At 39.2% G+C, this 22,767-nt stretch overlaps 1 protein-coding gene and 1 long non-coding RNA gene across 8 annotated transcripts in view; both read left to right on the top strand.

The window, feature by feature from the left end:
* The window catches only part of LOC143740275 (uncharacterized), a 231,033-nt gene that overhangs the window by 71,236 nt on the left and 137,030 nt on the right, over positions 1-22,767 (top strand). The window lies entirely within an intron of this gene.
* Positions 1-22,767, top strand: part of psip1a (PC4 and SFRS1 interacting protein 1a) — a 125,318-nt gene that overhangs the window by 59,253 nt on the left and 43,298 nt on the right. For 5 of the 7 annotated variants that reach the window (XM_077232360.1, XM_077232357.1, XM_077232358.1 and 2 more), the window contains 3 exons: positions 5,008-5,146; positions 17,998-18,081; positions 18,220-18,306. In XM_077232360.1, the coding sequence (XP_077088475.1) occupies positions 5,008-5,146; positions 17,998-18,081; positions 18,220-18,306 (310 nt within the window). The remainder of the gene's footprint in view (positions 1-5,007; positions 5,147-17,997; positions 18,082-18,219; positions 18,307-22,767) is intronic. The other 2 variants (XM_077232363.1, XM_077232364.1) reach the window with 1 other exon arrangement.

The following is a 22,767-nucleotide window of genomic DNA, read 5'->3' as shown; positions in this document are numbered from 1 at the left end:
GTGATGGCCGCCGCATATACTTTGAGCGTGGAGGGGGTGCGGCCCGCCTCCAGAAGCCCTTGTAGAAAAGCGAGTACGTTCGTAATCTCGCATGTCTCAGGGTTCAGGCCCTTGGCATTACACCAGTCACTGAACACTTTCCATTTCTGGGCATATAAGCGTCTCGTGGAGGGCGCCCGCGCCTCAGCGATGGTTTTTAGCGCTCCGCTCGTGAGGTTCCTGGGAACCCGTTGAGGGGCCATGCATGAAGGGCCCACAGATTGGGGCGGGGATGAAATATCATCCCGCTGGCCTGACTGAGGAGGTCTGGCCTCAGTGGAATCGGCCGTGGTGCAGATTGCATTTGCATCAGATCTGGAAACCATGTTTGGTTCTTCCAGAGTGGGGCTATCAGAAGCACTGCGTTTTTCTCCTCTCTGACCCGACTGATGACCTGTGGCAGCATCGCGATCGGCGGAAAGGCATATAAGGGGCGGCTCGGCCAGCTCTGGGCGAGCGCGTCCGTGCTCTTCGTGAAGAAAAGAGAGCAGTGCGCGTTCTCCTTGGAGGCGAAGAGGTCGATCTCCGCTTTGCCAAAGGTTTTCCATAACCATTGAATCGTCAGCGGGTTGAGAGCCCATTCTCCTGGGAGAATCTTGTCTCTGGATAGCATGTCTGCCCCCTGGTTCAGGGCGCCTGGCACATGCGCTGCTCTCAGCGAGCGCAAGTTGTGCTGGGACCATAAAATGAGTCTCCTGGCCATTGAATGCATGGAGCTCGACCTGAGTCACCCTGGCGATTTATGTACGACACTACCGTCATGTTGTCCGTTCGGACCAGGACGTGTTCGTTTTTTAGATGTGGAAGCAGGGCTCTGAGAGCCAAAGCGACCGCTTTCATCTCCAGACAGTTTATGTGTAGGCGCTTCTCCGGGTTTGACCAAAAGCCGGAGACAGGCCTGCCCTCGTAAAGGGCCCCCCAACCTATTTTGGAGGCATCTGTCGTTATCATCTTTCTCCTTGTGTTCACACCCAGACTCACGCCTGACTGGTACCAGTCGGCGGCTTTCCAGTGCGTCAGGGCTTTTATACAGCCGTGGTTCGCTCTGATTAAAAAGTGGCCCGAACGCCACGCGTGAGTAGGGACGCGGCTCTTGAGCCAGCGTTGTAGAGGGCGCATATGCAACAATCCTAGCTGGAGTACGGCCGATGCTGAGGCCATGAGACCGAGCATCCTCTGAAACCGCTTGACGGGGGCGCGCGCGCCCGCCCGCCCTGAATGATGTTGCAAGGCGCCGGATGGTGAGCGCGCGCTCTGATGAGAGACGCGCTGTCATTTGCATCGAGTCTAGAACTATTCCCAGGAAAGAAATCCTCTGGCTGGGAGATAGTATGCTTTTTGCAAAATTGATTCTTAGACCCAGGCATTCTAAATGGCTGATAATCCAAGATCTGTGTGTTATTAACTGACTCTCTGATTGTGCTAGGACCAGCCAATCGTCGAGATAATTCAGTATTCGCACTCCCCTTCGTCTCAAGGGGGAAAGTGCTGCGTCCATACATTTCGTGAATGTACGGGGAGCCAGGGACACGCCGAACGGAAGTACTGTGTACTGGTAAGACTGTTCCTCGAAAGCGAATCTCAGAAACGGCCTGTGATGAGGCGCTATTGGAATGTGAAAGTAAGCATCTTTCAGATCCACTGAGAGAAACCAATCTCCTCGGCGTACTTGCGCGAGGATATGCTTGGTTGTTAACATTCTGAACGAGCGAATCATTAGTGCTTTGTTCAGGTGTCTGAGATCTAGGATGGGGCGGAGACCACCATCCTTTTTCGGGACGAGAAAATAGCGGCTGTTAAAACCTGCCTCGCTCATAGAGGGGGGAACAGTTTCCACAGCGCCCTTTTCTATTAGTTTGCGCACCTCGGTGCGTAGAACCTGTGAACACTCCTTTCTCACTTTCGTCTCAACCACAGTCGTAAAACGTGGTGGTCTGCGAGCGAACTGGAGCGAGTATCCGTGCTTTACTATATTCAATACCCATTTCGGCATATCTGGAATGTTTTCCCATGCCGCTGCGTGTACAGATATGGGCTGAATACAGGCTAGGGGCGGGCCGCTGTGACGTAGGGACCCGGCCAGCGAATCGCCTGAGCTCGTAGCTCTCAGAGGCGCGGGCGCGCGCTGAGCAGCTGAGTGAATGGGCGCGTGTGTGCTTACAACAGCGCGCGCTATGTCTGTAAAACTCGCAGCCTGAGCTGGGGTTGTGTTTGACACTGTAAGGACAGTGTTTATAAGTGGGGGTGCATAAACAGTGGTAGGCACACGAGTCACTTTTATAATGTTTCCCGCTTTTACTGGGGATGAATTCATAACTGTGTGAACAGTGCTTGTGTGTAGTGGTGCGTACATGACCGTAGGCACGTGATCTACATTCATGGGGCGCGCAGCCTGAGCTGGGAATGAATTTGGCACTGTTTTGACAGTATCTGGGAATGCACACTTTGTGGACATGTGAACCCATAGTGACACAGGCAGAAAAAGACTCTTTTTGTGTTTTCTGTGCGTCGCCGTAAAAACGGCGTTTGTTTGCAGGTGAGCGAGCTCTGTGACTGGCCCATTGACTGCTGTATGGACATTTCCAGCCGCCTGTAAGGGGACTGGGTAATGTTTGAGCTTTTGCAGAGAGAGTGGTCCGGCTTTTGCGAGACACGCACTCTCTCTTCTCATTCCTGTGGCTAGGACGGCTTTCGAGGCTCAGGGTTCAGCACAATCTTGGGCCGAGGACCCCGTCGCTCAGGAGGCGGCTTGCGGTTGTGGGAGCGCGAGCGGCGTCGAGCGTCAGCATGAGGCGCGGGCTGAGAGGCGGTGGGAGCTGTTCTAGCCCGCTGCGGCTGTGGCGGTCTCTGTCTGCTCTGCGACGAGCTGGAGCGCTTGGGCAGGAAATGGCGCATAGCTTGTGAAGCGTTCTGGGCCTCAGTGAAGCGTTCGGCGAAACCTTTAACCGCCGGTCCAAACAGCTGGCTGGTGGAGATAGGCGCGTCGAGAAACGGCGCTTTATCCGCGTCCTTCATCTCCGTCAGAGTCAGCCACAGATGGCGCTCGAGAACAGTCAAATTAGCCATGGCGCGGCCAATAGACTGGGCGGTGGCCTTCGTGGCTCGCAGAGCTATATCAGTTGCGCTGCGTAGGTCCTTAAAGGCTTCGGGTCCGGGGCCAGACTCGTCCATAGAGCGGAGAAGCTTAGCTTGGAACACTTGAAGTACCGCCATTGAGTGAAGCGCTGATGCAGCTTGGCCGGCGGCGGCGTAGGCGCGACCGGCGAGAGCAGAAGTAGTGCGGCAGGGCTTCGAGGGGTGGGAAGCTTTGGCTTTCCATCCGGTGGTGGAGGGCGGGCAGAGATGATTGGCCACGGCCTCCTCGAGGGGCGGCGTTCCCTCGTAGCCTCTTTCCTTCGCGCCGTCCACAGAGGAGAGCGACAAGGAAAAAGAAGGCTTCAGACGCGCAGAGTGGGGGGCTTTCCATGACTTGGTGAGTTCGTCATGAACCTCCGGGAAGAAGGGAGAAGGCCTTTGCCGAGGGGCCTGCTGGCGCCCCTGCAGAAACCACTCATCCAGTCGGCTTCGGGTTGGTTCTTCGGGAGAAGACCAATCGAGCCCGAGGTCCTCTACGGCCTTCGAGAGGACGCGGATAATCTCCGTATCCATGGTGGAGCCCCCGCTCGTGCTAGCTAGCGTCGACGGGGCGGGGTCGAGAGTGGAGCCCGGCCAGTCGTCCGATGCGGCGTCGATGGACAAGCTGTCATCCATTCCCCCATCGTCCTCGGACGCGCCGAAAGTCACAAGGCCCACCGCTCTGCTAGAGGGGTGTGGGTCCGGCTGGGTGAACTGAACCGGCGGTGGGGAAGGTAAGAGCGGCGGTGAAGCACGCGGAGACTGGCTCGGCGTGACGTCACTGAGCTCCGGTTCAGGAAGCCTCTGTGAGCGGCGCTTTTTCTTAGTGCGCGGCTCAAACAGAGGGGTGGGGGCGATGGGCTCGCTCACGGCGAAAGCGGCGAGGCGAGCCCGCAGTGCGGAGAGACCCAGGTCATCACATTCCGGGCATCCGCCCTTGGTCAAAGCAGCTTCTGCGTGGTCCCGGCCCAGGCAGCGAGCGCAGATGATGTGACGAACCCCGTCCGGGAGAAGGTCTCTGCACGACGCGCAGGAAGGCATTTGAAACAACGCCTCAGAAAATTGCTCTTTTACAAGTGTCGCGGGGCGAACAGATGTAAAGATACTTGCGTGTGTGGCACGCCGGATGGCTCAGTAGGATGGCGTTCGAAGGCGGCTGAAGGTGCCGACATCCTCGTATCAATCCCGCTGGTATGCTTTTCGACGGCGGCGAAGGCTTCAATAATCCGGAGGATCCAGCGAAGAAGGTGTTCGCTGAAGGAGATTAAATCTAAAGAACTCTCATGACGGAGCGCCCAATAAATAGCTCTTGGCCACGCCCATCTTGGCGGGCTCTGACGCGCGGGCGCGAAGCGCGCTCTTTGGTCGCGCATTCAGAGTCGCCCCGTCATTGGTTCGAGCAAGTTGCCGCAGCACAGCCAATGACCGAGCTTCCTTCGTTCATTGCTGTCAGCTGTGCAGCTGCAATGCGTTTTACATAAAGACTTCAATATTCTCGAGAAAAGGAGTTTTCCCATAGCGTAAGCTACTTACGCAATAGGAGAGACCTCTCGAAAGGGAACAAGGCCTATATGTTTCCATTAAAAAATATACTGTATCTCATTTTCCTAATATCTTGTACCGTTAAACATGGCATCACATGGCTGGGAATATGCAAATGGAAATATGCAAATGAGAATATGCATGTTAGTTTTACAGATCTGAAAACTCTTGTGTACACACAACCTAGCTTTTGGGATAGAATCTATGTAAAGTTTTATACATAAGGCCCCAGATCCTGCAGTTAAGTTATGGATAATTAAATGTCATAGTTATGTATTATGTGTATTATGTGCTTTCTGTTTAATGTTTCAGAGCATTTTTGGGTCCCAAAGACATCTTCCCCTATTTGACTAACAAAGACAAATATGGCAAACCAAACAAAAGGAAGGGCTTCAATGAAGGCTTATGGGAGATTGAAAACAACCCTAAAGTGGAGCTTAACGGACATGAGGTGCTGTTGTCTTGCCGTTTGAGATGGAAAAAGTTAGATGGTTTAGGCTTTGTGGGAGGTTTTGATATGGAAGTACAATAATGCCAAATGTTTTTGAAACACAAAAGCTTGAGTGCAATTGAAAAAAAAATGCATTGCATTAACCGTGCGCATTGTATTTTTAGGGCTTGCATTTTTATGGGCTAAAATTCAATATGGTTGTATATTTAAACTGTGAATATTTAAATTCAAACATTTCACACACAAATTCATTATTAAAAATTCAATAATCCATAGTCACCTTTCATATTTCACAAAATGTTCATTCTGTTTAAAAAGACAACCTATAATATTCGTCATGCAAATTTCGGTCGATTTTATTTCGCTTTACAAATTCGCTTCCACAAATTCAGTGGTTCAAATTCAACAGAAAATTCACCAAATTCAACAGAAAATTCACCATTTCACATCCGAGAACTGCAGGAGTAGGTGTAGATTATCAATTCATAATCTTAATCTGCTGTTAGTCGACCTCACCAGTAGGTGCTGCAAGCGCATGTTTACGAAGACCAGAGCAACAGTCATTTATTCATAAAAACGGATTTATAGAAATGGAGCAAGCGGTAAGTATTTGTGATGATTATCAGGACCAGTATATGTATGGAAAAGCTGATAAAGAGACACTAGCTGTGTTTACATCTTCACGGTTACTTTTGTACAAGTAAGCATCTTTCTGTACCTTGAACGAGATAATAATGTTATTAAAACATTACATCTGAGGTAGACATATATTTCTCTCGGTTCTTTAGTTTCCTTAAGTTTATATCACGGCGCTGTGCTGCAGTACTGGGGGTTCCCAAAATACGTCATACTCCAGGATTCCCCTGCCGTCGGGACACTTAACATAGCTTAATGGACTAATACAGTGATATAAAAGACCAAACTCGCACCTTATTGGGAATGTAGGCTATACTATATAGGCTACAGGTAAGCAGATGGACTCAGAATATTAACGTAACACGCAAAGTTTCATGCTAAGCGTTTCCCATTGAAATACTGGTATAAAGTTGGCTCGACATTGGATTTTCGATATGCACACATGTAGGAACCGTCTCTAAAATTACATATGACCTGGGTATACATGTTTCTAACTTCAATAGCATTTGGCATAAAACCTACTGTAAAGTGTTCATGTAGGTGCAAGGCATAATGCACACCTTTTAGATTGTTGATATTAAAATAAATATGAGCTCATGCGGTAGTGAAAAAATTGCAATATATACACATGATTTAACAGTTTATTTGATTATATATCAAAAATCTAAGAGGTGTGCATCATGCCTGATACATGCCTGTATAAACACATACAAAATGACCCACACCTGACTTTGTTTACGTTTTCTTGCCACTTACTATTAATATTTTTAGCATTTAGCCAACGACCTATGTTTCCAAACTTCTGACGGTGGTTTCGTCACGATCGGTCTAACGGTTTCGTAGATATTGGCAAATGTTTTTTAAGTGCTAAATCACAGTTCTACACAAACCGTACGGTGAAACATAGCATGTTTGGTATCGTTGGACTCGGCAAGGATTCAAGAACATAAGGAGATGACTCCGCAGTAAAATTAAGTCAACCACACCCAGAGTTATAAGCATTTGAAAAATGTATTTTGCTGGTTCGAAACTTCCCAGGCTCCTTCAGGGCATATGAGCCATACCGAGTTTCGAAACAATGCGTTCATAAAATACAGCATTTTGGTACAAAATTCAAAATGGCCGAAGCCTTAAATGGTTGATATGAGAAAATTGGATATCAGTCGACTCGGCATGACACCCTGAATCTAGCGAGACCACTTTTATGATTTTTGGACAAAACCGTTCGGAAGTTATAAGCAAAAAATGCAATTTTTCATATCTCGGGACCAATAGCTGGCACTGCGCCTAAACATAGCATTTAGCCTCAAATCATGCTTGTGATGACACGAAAAGTTTGAACTTTTAAATCAATAAATGTAAATAAACGACTCAATAAAGTTTGAATCAATAAATGTAAATAAACGACTCCAACCTTAGCTTGGCAGAATAATAAAGACACAAAATATGGACACAAATTATTCTCTTTATAAAGATAAAATCTTAAAAGTGACAACAGAAAAAAAAACAATTTCTTCACATTAACTTTTTGTGAAAAATGTGTGCATTTTTAATGTCTTTTTCAGTTCTGAAGTACAAGGCAAAGTTAGGTCTAAATACGATAAAGCGTTGTGGAGATACAGCCTTACGTCTGTTTTCGCAAGTGCTACGTAAAATTATTGCGCAGTATTCAAAAAACTGTTTGACAAATCAACATGAATTCCATAACTTTTTGTTGGCATGGTCTGAAGATGATCTGGTTCAATTTTCGTTATTATCGGAGCAACGGCCTAGGAGGAGTTTGAATCGTATTGAGCTAAGGAATTAGGGGAAAAAATAATTGTGTTTCTAGCCCTTGTGGTTCAAAAGTTATTAGCATAAACGATTGAAACTTTGGACAGTTGTTGGCGCTAGACGGATTGAGTTAGAGACTTCAAATTTACTATGGTTTACTATTACTACATTGTGCCAAATTTCATAACTTCCCCGCAAGAGGTTCTATGGGCTGCCATAGACTTCCAGAGCGGAAGAAGAAACGGAAGAAGAATAAGAATAAGAACGCCAATGATTTCAATAGGTGCCTACGCACTTTCAGGATTATTATGAGAATGGACCCAGAGTTAAAAAAAAAAAAATTTAGCATGGAAACTCCGTAAACCGCAAACTGAAAGGTCAGTTTTCAAAATTAGAAATCCAGAAATCAATTTACCGTGCTATAAAACAGAAGGTATATTAAGGTCGTTTGAAATCTATTATAAAAAATTATATTCCCAACCAGAAGCAGCGTTTTTTGGAATCTCTAGACTTACCATCAGTAGGACTCACACAAAACAAACTGGTAACAAAGAAATAACAGAAGCAGAAATGGATAAGGCCATATCAAATTTAAAGACAAATAAAGTACTGGGGGTGGGGGGGTACTGGGGTAAAATCAAAGTACTGGGGGGAGTGGTAAAAAAATTACGGAAAAACCTATGCTCTTATAGTGTTTAACCATGTTCTTAAAGGGGGAGAGATCCCAATATCCTTGAAAAGATAAGACGGAATGTGGGTCATATTGACCTATTTCGGTTTTGATTATAGATTATGTGCTTCGATAATTGCAAAAAGATTAGAAAATTATAATTCCTGAGTTGATTGATACCGACCAAACAGGATTTGTGGAAAACAGGCAGACACAAGGTAATGTGAGACGGGCATTATTTTTGATGATAGCATAAGCAAAAGTAATTCTAAATCTCTGGTAATTAGCCTCGATGCCAAAAGGCTTTTGACTCTGTGCGATGGGAGTTTTTGTACCTGGTACTGCAACGTTTTGGCTTCAATGAAAAGGTTATAGTATTGCTTAAACCACTATGTAATTTACCGACGGCCCAGATTTAAATAAATGATAATATTTCTAGTTACATTACAATGGAACGGGGATGTCGCCAGGGGCGCCCTTTAACCCTCTGGGGTCTAAGGTGTTTTTGGGGTCCTTGGAATGTTTTGACATGCCCTGACATTTGTGCTTTTTTCAGTTGCTTATAAACATATTAATGGCAAAGTTTTCATTACACTCTATATAGCACAAACAGGGCTACCATGTATGTACATGTTTCTATCTTTGAGAGAATATTGTTTATGCATGGTTATTTGAAAAAACTAAAACGTAAAGTTTCTGAAATAAGGCCACAAAACACATACTAAATGTGTCCACAAGACTTTTGACTAATGGATGTTGTCGCCTAGAGTTTTTGCTGCAAAATGATCTGAAAATCATCCTGCCTAATCATTTACACAAAAAAATACATTGATTTAAATTTTGTAAGACACTTTTAGTTTGGAAAGGCAATATGCGTGGGGGCGTGATTCCTACCTGAGAAGACAATGACCTGCATAATGAGCTGCATATTGAGCCTTTCACAAAGGTGCGTTACTGGGTACAAAAGAATGCAAGGACAAAATAAAATATAATATATATATATCTCCTCACATTACCCCAGTGTCTTTTTCCACTAATTTTGTATTCATGCAAATTGTATAATATCTAAGGTAATCATTTCTAGTAATTGTACAGTTAATTCTCATACTGTATTTTCAGAAAGTTTTGGAATATGTATCCTCTCCCCAAATTTGTCACTAATAAAACACAATAAAAAAAGTTACAATTACAACTATACAATTATTATTACAAGTATAATCTTTCTTTGTAAAAAGTATACATTTTATCATACGTATTTCAAAGGTAAGGATTCATTAGTTTAAATATTGGAACAAACACTATAATAACTACTTCTTTGATAATTCAATGTACCTACTTTATTTTTGACAAAACATCCCATACTATATATTTAACATACGAGCAGAAATAGCAGAAATCTTATCTAAACATTCATATTTAGTCTGTGACATATCGTGTTTATGATATATTAGCATTTAAATGTTAATCTGCAGTTTGTTGCTTATACAAAGATATTTTATTTCAACATATTTCTGTCTATTTTTACTCATCTCAGTAGGCTATAGCAATAGAGTTTGGATGTGTTCATGTAAAAATAACATGTTTACTAATGTAGGTGCGAGTCTGAGATGTGTGCTGTACAGCTGTAGTAAACAACGCGTCTGCATCTGTGCTGTTCATTCATTCACACACAGACACGCAATTCATATTTAATCAGTCTTTTTGCAGTTTACAAACACTGTTCCATATCGCGATTAGAACAAAGCACTTAGAATAAACAAAGAATAAACTTGGTATTCACATCAGCTTGATCCGTTGCTCCTCGAAATTAAACTATCAGCACTTCTGAGGTAAATTTTCCAGGATTATTACGATAGTATTATTCCTCAGAGCGTACCAAGACGACTTATCGTATAGTTAGGGATGGGACGATTACCTGAATTACTATAAACCACGATAAAATGTACTGACTGTTAGTATTATCGTTTAAAATTTAATTATCATTAAAACGTGTTTGATTATCGCGATTTTAATAACTCACTGTATATCCTGTCCAGCCAGCAACAGTCAAGCAGCGCGCAATGTTGGAAACTTAATTGGGGATGGTCACCCTGTCTGCAGAACATGCACAAAAAAAGTTGGGGAAACACTTCAAATCTGCCGAGTCGTCTTGTGTGACCATTTTGTGTGACTTGTTGCAGCGAACACAAGGCAAGTTAACTTTGACCTCAATACTAAAACTACGTCTGGGAAATAATTGGGCACAAAATGTTGTTTTGAGTTGAAATATTTTATCTCACTCACTTGAAATAAACGTGAAGCTTCCACAAAGAAAAGTTCGCAGCAAGTGGCTTTGAGCCAGACAGCAACAAACAAGTTCAAACAAGACTATTTAGAGTGACATTTAAGAGATAATAATGTATATTCATTGTACAGTTATTTCACCGCTTTTTTTTTACAACATAATAAAGGGGATATATTGAATTGATAGATTAATGTTTTAAATCTTACCCATTTATAAATTCATTTTGAACAGCATACAAAACAATCGTCCAGACAAGAGGATCACAACAATATTATCAAACTCTGTAAACAATAAAACAACTCTGATTTCATTTTCAATACAATCTAAAATGGTGACGCAAGACGGTAAGTTGTATTTGAATGAAATGTTTCATCCATTGCGTGTCTGTTGTGATACATGGATGTGCGCTGTGTTATAATGCGCTGCTATTGACGACGGTCATTATAAGGAAGGAAATGCCACAGAATATTATCTTCCTTAAAAAAACTGCATAGAGCTGCTTGTTTTATTTGTTGTTTGTTGACTTTAAAATATAAAACTGTTTTCAGTGTGAGCATCAGTTCTTTTTGAACACTTTCATCTCGTTTTAACAAAACCGTGATATTGATAATCACGATAATTTTGATTAGAATTCAAGCTTCATAAAGAAAAATCTCTTGTGCCTGTGTGACGAGTATTCGCTGAGTTACAGTTCATTTTCAGAATGGACTTCACTGACAGAGAGAACGCAAAACTCGCATCATGTTTATTTTTCTTTATTTGACAAAAAGCACAACACTTTGTTTTTATTGTGAGTATACACAGAAAAATAGACACTTAACAGGATCGAATGATGTATAAAACTTATATGTAAGATCAAAATCAACAGAGTATTTTGAGTCTCTTTTGTACTGATAAGAAAAAAAGCGCGCTGGTCACGCCCAGCGTGACCGCCGACCCTAGGGGGTTAAATCGCACAGTTTTTGCACTATTCATAGAGCCACTTGCTTAAGCAATTAGAGAAGATGTAGAAATACAGGATTCCAATTTAAAGGAAATGAGCACAAAATATGTTTATTTGCTGATGATAATTTTATCATTGTAATACAAAACGCAATTTGTCACATAATTTGAACATGCTGCTATTTAGCCTACTAATTAATGCCTATTGCACTTTATTTTTTTGCAAAAAGAAAGAAAGCCTGAATAAAATAAGTCATTCTCATTATAGCCTAATTAACTCGACACCCTGTCATGTCAGGGTGACTACTAGGACGAGCCTGTTCTGAAGACTCCCGTGAATTATCTCTAAATTTTGACACTTAAGATTTAGTCGCACACTTCACTTAAATTACAACTGAGATGCTTAATGACTTGTATTTAAAGTGGTTTACCGCTATACCGCTATCCCCGCAATTTCTTGCTTTTCAACCGCGGTTACAAAAAATCCATACCATCCCAGCCCTAATGACCTTCTCTGACCCAGACTCCAGTTTACATTATGTCATGCCTTGAACAGTTTGGTTGGTACTCAGGATACAGATTAAATTTAGACAAAATTTGAACCCTTTCTTTTAATTATTCACCACAGGAGAACATGCGTAATAAATACAATTTTAAGTGGAAAACTAATAATATTAAATACTTAGTATTTTATCATACCAAAGAATATGACAAAAACTTATAATAGAAATTATGAATCTAAAGAACTAGAAGTAGATTTGGACAGATGGATAATCCGTGTATCATTCGTTCAGTCGTGTTTGGATTTAATATTGAAAGTAGAAAAATGAGAAAACATTTCTTTTTTTGTTTTTTCATTTTTTCCAAAGAAACGAAAAACAAGAATTAAGCTTGATTTTCGTTTTTCGTTCTGAGGTAGAAAAATGAATAAACAGCTTGAATATTCGATTTCTACACGTGGGCGGGAACGAAACGCCCCTTTCCTCTGATTTGTCAGCCGAAGATCAAACTGTTCCTTCATCAGTCCTTCCTCGGTAGCGCACAGCAGAATAAGAGTCCTCCGCTGCTGGTGATGTGCGGATTCTTAACTAGTTTATTGCAGCTACATTTCATCTTTTTCTCATCAAACAACCAGACTAACGAATGGCTTGACAGAACCCGTACCGGGGTAGAGCCTACAGGGCTTTCTTCTGTGTAGATATAGCCTAAATTCACCTACGTTGGTATGGCAGGGTAAATGACGGCTGCTAGCATGGTCGCCCTCGCCCAGTAAGTTTAAAAAAATGATATAATTAATTGTAAATTAAATATTTTAAACACTAATATTAAAAGGAAATAATAATTCATTGCCTATAATAGGCCTAACGTCGTTCAGGCATGAACTGTCATCAGCCTGACTATCTAACAACTAGAGAGAGAACAACATAGATATTAAAATGCATACTCTTCATTTTCGAGTTTTATGCCGTAGGCCTTGTGTTTCATTAAAATGTATTAGCCTATAATCTAAAGGATGCACGCTTGTGCGTGGGGCACCGGGTCATGCTAAGAGTAAAAATCATGCGCGGGTCACGTTGTAAAAAACGCATTTTATTATTTGCTTATTCAGAAATAGTGTAAAAGAACGGTAAATAAAATACTAAATGAACATTATAAACACTATGAATAACAACCTATACGTATTTTACTTCCCCTTAGCCTATGTCAAATCTTTAAATGAATGGTAGCCTATCCTATTAAGAAAACAACAAGAATAAAAAAAATTTAGCCACGCATAATAAAAAATATACATAGTAGCCTATCAAAATCGCCTATTGTGCCCTTTATTACAAACAACATTTAGCAAACACGAAGCCTAAACAAATTTATTTGAATCAAAACTGAAACTGTACCGACGTTGGGTTCGCACCAGGTTCGCACATTTCTCATTCGGCCCAACGTTTCCATATTTGCAATGTAACATTTGGATGCTAACTATTAATGTAAAGAAGGCTTCATACTTCAGTCGAGTCCTAATATAGACGAAGGCTAAATCCGCACTTCAAGGGAAATGAGTTTGGAAGAACAGCAAGTTATGATTGACCGGCACAGTCTTTATATTGTACAAAAGACGAATAAAATTAGGCAGAATAACATTTTATATGTTTGGTTGACTGTTTTATTTTAATAATGAACAGGCTGCGTGTCAAGTTTGTAATGCCAGAAGTGAACTGATAATATGTTGTGTAAGCGCTATGCGCTGGCGCCATCACTTGGATTTGTTCCTCGGCTGGGGAAACAACTTAATACTCTGTCGTTTAATACTTTGTCATTCCAAACAGTAAAATGTATATTTTAATTTGTGTAGATTCAAAATGACTACAAAATGTCATGCCTTTGAAGAATAAAGAAAACAACACGATGCGCTGCTTAAGTGCGTCTCTGTCTCATTGAACATCTTTCTGGCGCACACCATAAAATAAACCAAAATACAGCGATTAGCCTTTTTGGCGCGCCTACTTTTGAAAGTCAACATTTAGATTATCTGAAGTAAAATGCATTATATAAGCCTAAATCACTTAGGAATAAATCACAGTGTGCTTATGATAAAAAAAAGTCAAGTCATCCTCATTTATATAGCGCTTTTAACAATGTAGATTGTTTCAAAGCAGCTTTACAGAGATAAACATATAATTTAAGGTAACAGAGATTGGTTTGGTTTTGTAGTGGCTCTTGAAAAATGTTTTCTCCAGCTAAAGTTAGTTTTGATTCATTCACTTCCGTCTAAATGATCATTTGTTATTAAATAGGGATGGGACGGTATGAAAATTTCATATCACGATTATAGTGACCGAAATTATCGTGATTATCAATATTATCACGGTTTTGTTAAAACAAGATGAAAGTGTTAAAAAAGAACTGATGCTCACACTGAAAACATTTCAAAAAGTTTCATAATTGAGAATCAACAAACAACAAATAAAACGAGCAGCTCTATGCACTTTCTAAAGCAAGATTCTATTCTGTGGCATTTCCTTCCTTATAATAACTCAGTGCACATCCATGTATATCACAACGGACGCGCGCTCATTTCATTCAAATACAACTTCTTCTTGCGTCTCCGTTTTTGATTGTATTGAAAATGAAATCAGAGTTGATTTATCGTTACAGAATTTGATAATATTGTTATGATCATCTTGTCCGGACGTAATTATGTGGTAAAAAAAATCTGTGTCATAAGTGTACAATGAATATACATTATTATCTCTTAAATGTCACTCTTAATAGTCTTGTTTGAACTTGTTCGTTCGTGTTTGGCTCAAAGCCACTTATTGCTGCGAACTTTTCTTCGCGGAAGCTTCAAGTTTATTGAAGCTTGATGAATTGATGATATTGTTTTAAACTTTTTCATTATTTTAAATAAAAATATTTAAAATAATGAAAAAATTTAAACCAATATCATCAATATTTGTATTGATGCATATAAGAGTGGGACTCACAAGAAACTGATATCAAGAATATATTCTAGTATACAATCTTCTAAAAATCACCTTACTTTACATTACAAAAATCATTTTACATCACTTTACATTAATTTCTCGAAATTTAACGAGTTTAATTTCGCATTATAATGACTTTAATCTCGAGATGGTTTTATTTTTTTATTATTGCTTGGCCCTAATCCTCTTCCGTATATGTGGGAGAAAGAACTGAACATAATTTTATCGGATGAAGAGTGGTTAAACGTGTAAAACACAGTATACTACCTCTAGTTCAGGTTAGTGGAGAATTCTCATGGAAGAATATCATAAGATTCTTTATCACTCCCAAAAGAAAATATTTACAGAACGGTAATCCGGAATCTGCACTCTGTTGGAGACAATGTAATAATTCTATGGCTTTCACATATTTTGGAATGGAAATGTCCAACAATTCAGCCTTTTTGTTTAGAGGTAGTCACTGAAATACAATTGATACTGGGATTAGAGATGGAGTACAGTTTCAGTACTATATATTTAGGAAACATACCAACTAATCTTAATACTCAAGACAAGTACCTTATTAAAGTATTTTTGGTTGCTAGTTTTTTTTCCCTTCCCTTCCACACATTTACATTTTATTGGTATTATCATATTGAGAATCTCTCTCTCTTTTTTTTCTTTTTTCTTTCTTCAGTATGTGAAATTTATCCAGTGAAAACATTTTGGATTTGTATGTTTTACGATGGCACCTTGAACCTTTTATAGACTTGAAAGGACCATTACAAATATTCTTCTGATATTATTATTATTATTATTAATGTTTTTTTTTTTATCTCTTTTCCTCTCATTCTTCTATTGGGAGAGTAACCCATGATATGAAGTTAACCGTATATGAACAACATAATTTTATGTGATACTCCTACACATGTGCGACCTGCTTGTTCTGTTCTTTTGAATGTGTTCTACTAAAAGCATATATAAAACAATAAAAAAGAAAAGTAAAAAAAAAGAAAAGAAAATGTTTTGTATTGAATTATTCACAGCCTAAATATATAACCATGTCAAATTTCAGCCCATAAAAATCCAAGCCATAAAAAATCCAAGCCCTTAAAATACAATGCATTAAAATGCAAGCACGGTTAATGCAATGCATATTTTTTTCAATTAGTGCAATTCTACAGGCTTTTCTGTTTCAAAAACATTTGGCATTATATTACTTCCATATTTTGACTCCAAGCACAAATGCAGTTAACATATTCACACGCATGCACAGAAATCCACCAATGCATGCAATACATATTCCACACATACGGCAATACACAAATACAATTGATAGTTCCAGTTGTACACCGCAATAAGTGGTGCTCACTGCAGAGTTAAATGACGCTCCACCTCTCTGGACGTCTAATGGGTGGAGGTGTAGAGTTGTGGGTAGGGATACGGTGTGTTTGAATATTCTAACTCCACCCATTAGGCCCAAATTACATTCAGAAAGGGGGAGCTGGGTTTAACACTCAACCCATGACTCTGCAGTGAGCAGTCTCTCCACAGCAATCCAAAAACATAAGCAATGCACTGGCAATAGTATTCTGCTTTAATGCCCATGATTGCTCTTTCTATATGGATCGTCCTCAAGGCAGGCATATGAAAACTAGGCAGTTGCTTAAGGGGCACCACCAACTGAAGGGGGTGCCAACAAGTGCCCCACTACCCCAGTTACCTTGTGAACATTTTAGCAAGAATTCACCATGTAAAGTAAATTTAAGCAGTTGAATATTAGTATAAGAAAGATGGTTAGAATTATTAAAATATTAGCAGAAAGACATTGATTGCCATGACCAAAGCGTCACGATAAATGAATGCCACAAATGCTATGCCTTCATCTATATACAATGAAATATGTGTCCATCTAGAGTTAAATTTAACTCTCTAAGAAAAATGTAAAATATGCAAATGGATTTATTTTGGATTGTTCTAAAAAAAGATTTCCGAGGTCTCTTTTCCAGAAGGTTCCCAGTTAGAACAAAATAAAACAATGGTTAATAACATTCTTTTTTTCATAAAAGTTACATTGTCTCAGTAAGCTTTGAAAATAACAAGTAATAACAGGATCATGCAACTAGCAACTATAGTATTAACATTAATAATAATTATGTCCACTCAACAGGAAAAAAAAACATGATTTTTGAAAAGTCATACACACAATGCATGAATTATCATTATACTTTAACATTTTTGTATTCAATTATAGAAACTTATTGTTTAGCACATTCAAAACATCTGAGCAGAAATCCATGAACAAAAGCTTCACTGTTTTTAATACAAAAAATCTTTATTCCTATTCCTAAAATCTCCATCCTATGTGTATATGACATTCTTCTTTCAGAGGAATACGATTGGAGTTGTTGTCCTGTTATCCTGGCTCTTCCAAGCTTGATAATGGGAGTGAATGGCTGTCTGTCTTTGGAAGTCCATGAAAGCACATTTATTTATCATTAAAGCACTCCACGGCTCTGGGGGGTGAATAAAGGCCTTCTGACATGAAGCGATGCATTCGTGTAAGAAAAATATCCATATTTAAAACTTTATCGACACTCCCATTATCAAGCTTGTAAGAGCCAGGACAATTTTTAATATAACTCCAATTGTATTCGTCTGAAAGAATTATGCTATATACACCTAGGATGGCTTCAGGGTAAGTAAATCATGGGCTAATTTTCATTTTTTGGGTGAACTCTCCCTTAAAAGCAGAATACCAATGCAAACAGCTCAACATTTGTGTGTGTTAAAATTTAAGCTATACGCACTATTTATAGGATAAATTGTGAACAAATTATTTTTATATATTTGCATTCTGATGGTGTCCATTTGTGAATGTAGTGCGTGGGATTTGCTGTCGTTATTTATGCACTGCTTTGTGTGAGTGTGGATCTCGAGTGCAGTGTGTGGATCTTTTGCATTTGCATTTGTGGCTTGCAGTGCACAAATCTGTTAGGTACTGTTTTCACTCCATATTTGTGCACAATAATCTTTGTTGTATTGAAAAATGGTTAATAAATAGTTTATTCCCAAAACCCTTGTGCAGATAATTACCGCTGGAGCAAGTTCTGTTAAGGAATTAAGCAGCAATCAAGAGGGAGATGATGAGAAGAGGAGAAAGTCATCTCAAGTATGTGTTTGTCCATTTCTTAAAAAAATAGTGTCTCTGAACCTGTAAGTCCCTCACATGTGGACTGGACTCTCAATGACACAAACTAGCATGTTAATCTCCTGCGTGGTGGGGCCCTGTGTGTTTGACATTATGCAGGTGGCTAGCAGTGAGGAGGAGGAGGAGAAGGATGATGTTGATGGTGGGGACATGGAGATTTCTGGTCAGGGACATCTGAAAGATGAAGTATGTTCTCTTATAGTTTGATTGAGGTACAGAGGCTGTCTGGTGGGATGTTTCATATGCAAAAGAGATTGCTTGCAGTCATAAAAAGGGGGCAGGATAAATCACATACTGCCTTTTCCAGGATATTACCAGTAAATTACCGTGAACGACATCAGTTTTTTTTTAAGTCAACATTTATGTGATTAACCCTCTGAGGTCTAAGGTGTTTTTGGGGTCCTTGAGATGTTTTGACATGCCTTGACATTTGTGCTTTTTTCAGTTGCTTATAAACATATTAATTACAAAGGTGTAATTACACTCTATTTAGCACAAACAGGGCTACCATAATATGTGAGCAAGATGTGTGTACATGTTTGTATTTTTGAGAGAATATTGTTTATGCATGGTTATTAAAAAAAACTAAAACTTAAAGTGTCTGAAATAAGGCCACAAAACACATACTAAATATGTGTCCACAAGACTTTTGACTAATGGGTGTTGTTGCCTAGAATTTTTGCTTCAAAATGATCTGAAAATCATCCTGCCTAATCATTTACACAAAACAATACATTGATTTAAATTTTATAAGACACCTTTTGTTTGGAAAGGCAATTTGCGTGGAGGCGTGTTACCACCTGAAGACAAAGGCCGGATAATGTGCCAGCTGCATATAATGAGCCTTTCACACAGCTGTGTCACTGGGTACCAAAGAATGCGACCTCGGACAAAAGAAATTATATATATATATATATATATATATATATATATATTTTTTTTTTTTTTTTTTTTTTTACAATTAGAAATTTTAACCAATTACAAATAGGTTACAATTACAACAACAATTACAATTTTAACAATATTTCAAGTGTATTCTTTCTTTGTAAAAAGTATACATTTTATGATACGTATTAAAAAAGGTAAGGATTCATTGGTTTGAATATTGGAACAAACACTAAATAACATCTTAGTTGATAATTCAATATACCTACTTTTATTTTTGACAAAACATCCCATACTATAGTATATTTAACATATGAGCAGAAATTGGCGAACAAAAGCCTATTTAATGTGACAGTAGTGTTTTTTTACAGTCAAAACTTTATCTATCCAAAACTAATCAAGAAATCTTGTCTGAACATTCATATTTAGTCTGTAACATATCGTGTTTATGATATTATATTAGCATGTTAATTTGCAGTTTGTTGCTTATACAGACATTTTATTTCAACATATTTCGTCTATTTTTACTCATCTTAGTAGGATAGCAATATAGTTTGGATGTGTTCATGTACAGTACATGTTTACTAATGTAGGTGGGAGAGTGAATGAACGGCACAGACACGCGCTGTATAACTGTAGTAAACAATGCGCGCGCCTGTGTCGTTCATTCATCATTTAGCCTACACACAGACACGCAAATCATATTTAAACAGTCTTTTTGCGGTTTACAGACACTATTTAATATCGTGATTAGAACAAAGCACTTAAGAATAAATTACTTACTACATCAGCTGGATCCGTTGCTCCTCGAAATGAAACGATCAGCACTTCTGGTTCATTTTCCAGGGTTATTAGATAGTATTATTCCTCACAGCATAGGGATACGCTGTGTACACAGCGGCAGTAAGATACTTACTAACTTGATCTGTTTTATAATCCAGCTGCTGGGCGTTGGCATGTTTGAATGGCTTGCCTTAGATCTTTGCGTTTGAATACCGCGCGCTCTCCGTGGGCGTGGCACATTAACGCGTAATTGGGTATAATGAGCTGGAAAGAAAAGGACTGACATCTCTCTTTTCATACAGATTACATAAACTGAGAATATTTGTTTTTTTTATATAAATGTATTCATTTAAAAGAAGAGAGTTCAAGCTTCATTATGGAAAAACACTCGTGCCTTTATGACAAGGAATGACATCTCTCTTTTCATACAGATTACATAAACTGAGAATATTTGTTTTTTTATATAAATGTATTCATTTAAAAGAAGAGAGTTCAAGCTTCATTATGGAAAAACACTCGTGCCTGTATGACTAGTATTCGCGGAATTATAGTTAATTTTGGGACGTGTTTAAGAATGGACTTCACTGACAGAGAGAAGGCAAAACTAGAATCATGCTTATTTTTCTTTATTTGACTAAAAGCACAATACTGTGTTTTAGGGCTGTAGTCAACCAAAGAAATCCTTAGTCGACCAAAGTCTTGTCCTGCGCAACGATTAGTCGACTAAAAAAAAAAAAGACGCGATGTTTTGATTGAACATTTTTTTAACAATTGTCATAGAGCATTTATAAAACAACGACGAAAAAACATCAAAAAGACATAAAACTATAATAATAAAACAATTCTTTGAAAATTCTTTTTTTTTTTACTGCAAAAAGTGAGGAGCACTGTCCTAGGTCTATAGTAACAGTCACAATCGCGCACCTGACCACACCACACGCTACAAAAAAAATATAACTGCTATCTGCCTCAATGAAAAAGCTCTCGTTTATACAGGCTGTATATTCTTCTTTACTTTCAAAGCTATTGTCCAGCCGATCTAGGAGTTTTAAAACAAACACACAAAAAAAACCCCAAAGAGCCTAAAAAACGATCCTAATAATAATAGGCTGTATTGTAGAACTGCATATAGGTTTATTTTCGTTTTGTTACATTATTTAGGCTATTTTCAAATGCGTCAACTGTACAAATAAAAACAAAAACATATCAAGAAAACACAATCTATTGAGTCAGCATGATAAAGCCGTTAAAGGGACTGCTCACGTCTTTTGCGCGCTCAAGTTCGATTTCAAATGTAGGCACGCGGTGTGCGCGCTCATGATGGAAGTAACGCGGTGCGGTGCGACGCCCTCTTTTTTTTCCAAGTGTGTCCATGCCGCATCGAGATAAAAACATATAGTGTATAAAAACATAAAAACCGAAAACAAGTAGCGTTCTAACTGAATGAATACAGCTAAACTACCTATATCCCTTACTGAGCACGAAGCAGCAGCGCAGCCAGCCACAGGTGCGAACCGAGTGTTCTATGTGTGTGCGCTAAACTGTGGCGCTGTTACAAAATAGCCTAAATTTAAGCATTTAAAGTTGGGGATAAACCATAGGCTAATTATATTTAGAATACAGCAATATATAACTGCTTATAAAGGAATAAATATCAAGGAGTAAATCATTGAAAATTTCTTTCTATTGGTAAAAAAAAAAAAAAAATGCAACTGGTCGACCAATAAGAATGTCAGTCGACCAAGACGGCATCGACCGATTAGTCGACTAAACGACTAAAGTTGACAGCCCTACTGTGTTTATATTGTGAGTATACACAAAAAAAATACACACTTAACAGGATCGAATGATGTATAACACTAACACATAAGATTAAAATCAACAGAGTATTTTAAGTCTCTTTTGCACTGATAAGAAAAAAAGCAAGACTATCGCGCCGGCGCGATAGCAGACCTCAGAGGGTTAAAGTCGAGTCGATGTCGACTAGTCGCTGATGACGTGATTAATGAACAAATAAGTCTGAACTTCGAGGTGAGACTCGAATACAGGTTGCCATGTGCACAATGCCATGTGCACAATGTAGTGCACAGCATTACAAACCGAATGTATTGTTGGACCATTTTTCCTGCAGACCAAAATTTAGTTAGCAGTCGCGCTGGTGCGACCACCACAATATTGCCCAACATCAAATGGCAAACGCAATGAAAGTGGAACAAAACTGCGCTACTCTTTTGTGCTTCTTCACTGAACGTTTATCAGTTTAGACCAATGTCATTGCAGCGCGAGCCAATCTTTATCAAGCGACACTGTTACTACACAGCGCTAAGAGAACCGGTAAAGAAAGCATTTGAATTTGCCACAGAAATAATAACATCGCTGCGAGATCTCGTGAGAAGCATTAAAATTTCTTCGTTATTAACGTAGATCTCTATTAGATCAAACAGCGCTGATGTGGAAACCAGTAGAAACATTGTGCCATGAATTAACTAGTTATAGGCTATAAGTCCACAAATCAGCAACATTCATGATGGATTTAATGTAGTAACTTTAACTGTAGTCTGTAACCATGGAAGTTTGGCAGGAATAGTAAAATGCTTTCAAGTACATCACATATCTTTTTCCAGCAATTCAAAACGCAAATATTATCATATATTTAAATGTTATTTTTAATGTGATGACCAAAACATTATTTGGTCATCCTTCAAAGATTACCCCCATTTATAAAACTAAAAGTTTAAAGATGTAGAAAAACTCACTTATTTAAAAAATAAAAAAGACATTTAATTGCCATTGTAACCAGTAGGTGGCTGCCATTTCCACTCCCAAATATTTATTTTTTAATTGTTTTGCAATTGAATTATTTTGATTGACATTATGAATAAAATGGCTGCCCTCAAATGTTAATCTGGAGCCTTGCAAAACTTAAAATAAAACTAAAATAAAATAAACCATTGTTTATAACTACTACAATATTACATT

The sequence above is a fragment of the Siphateles boraxobius genome, unplaced genomic scaffold, assembly GCF_051911475.1.
Source record: "Siphateles boraxobius isolate OS27281-9 unplaced genomic scaffold, OSU_SipBor_1 17, whole genome shotgun sequence".
Lineage (NCBI taxonomy): Eukaryota > Metazoa > Chordata > Actinopteri > Cypriniformes > Leuciscidae > Siphateles > Siphateles boraxobius.
Note: the sequence above shows the minus strand (reverse complement) of the source record. Positions and strands in the feature narration are given on the sequence as shown.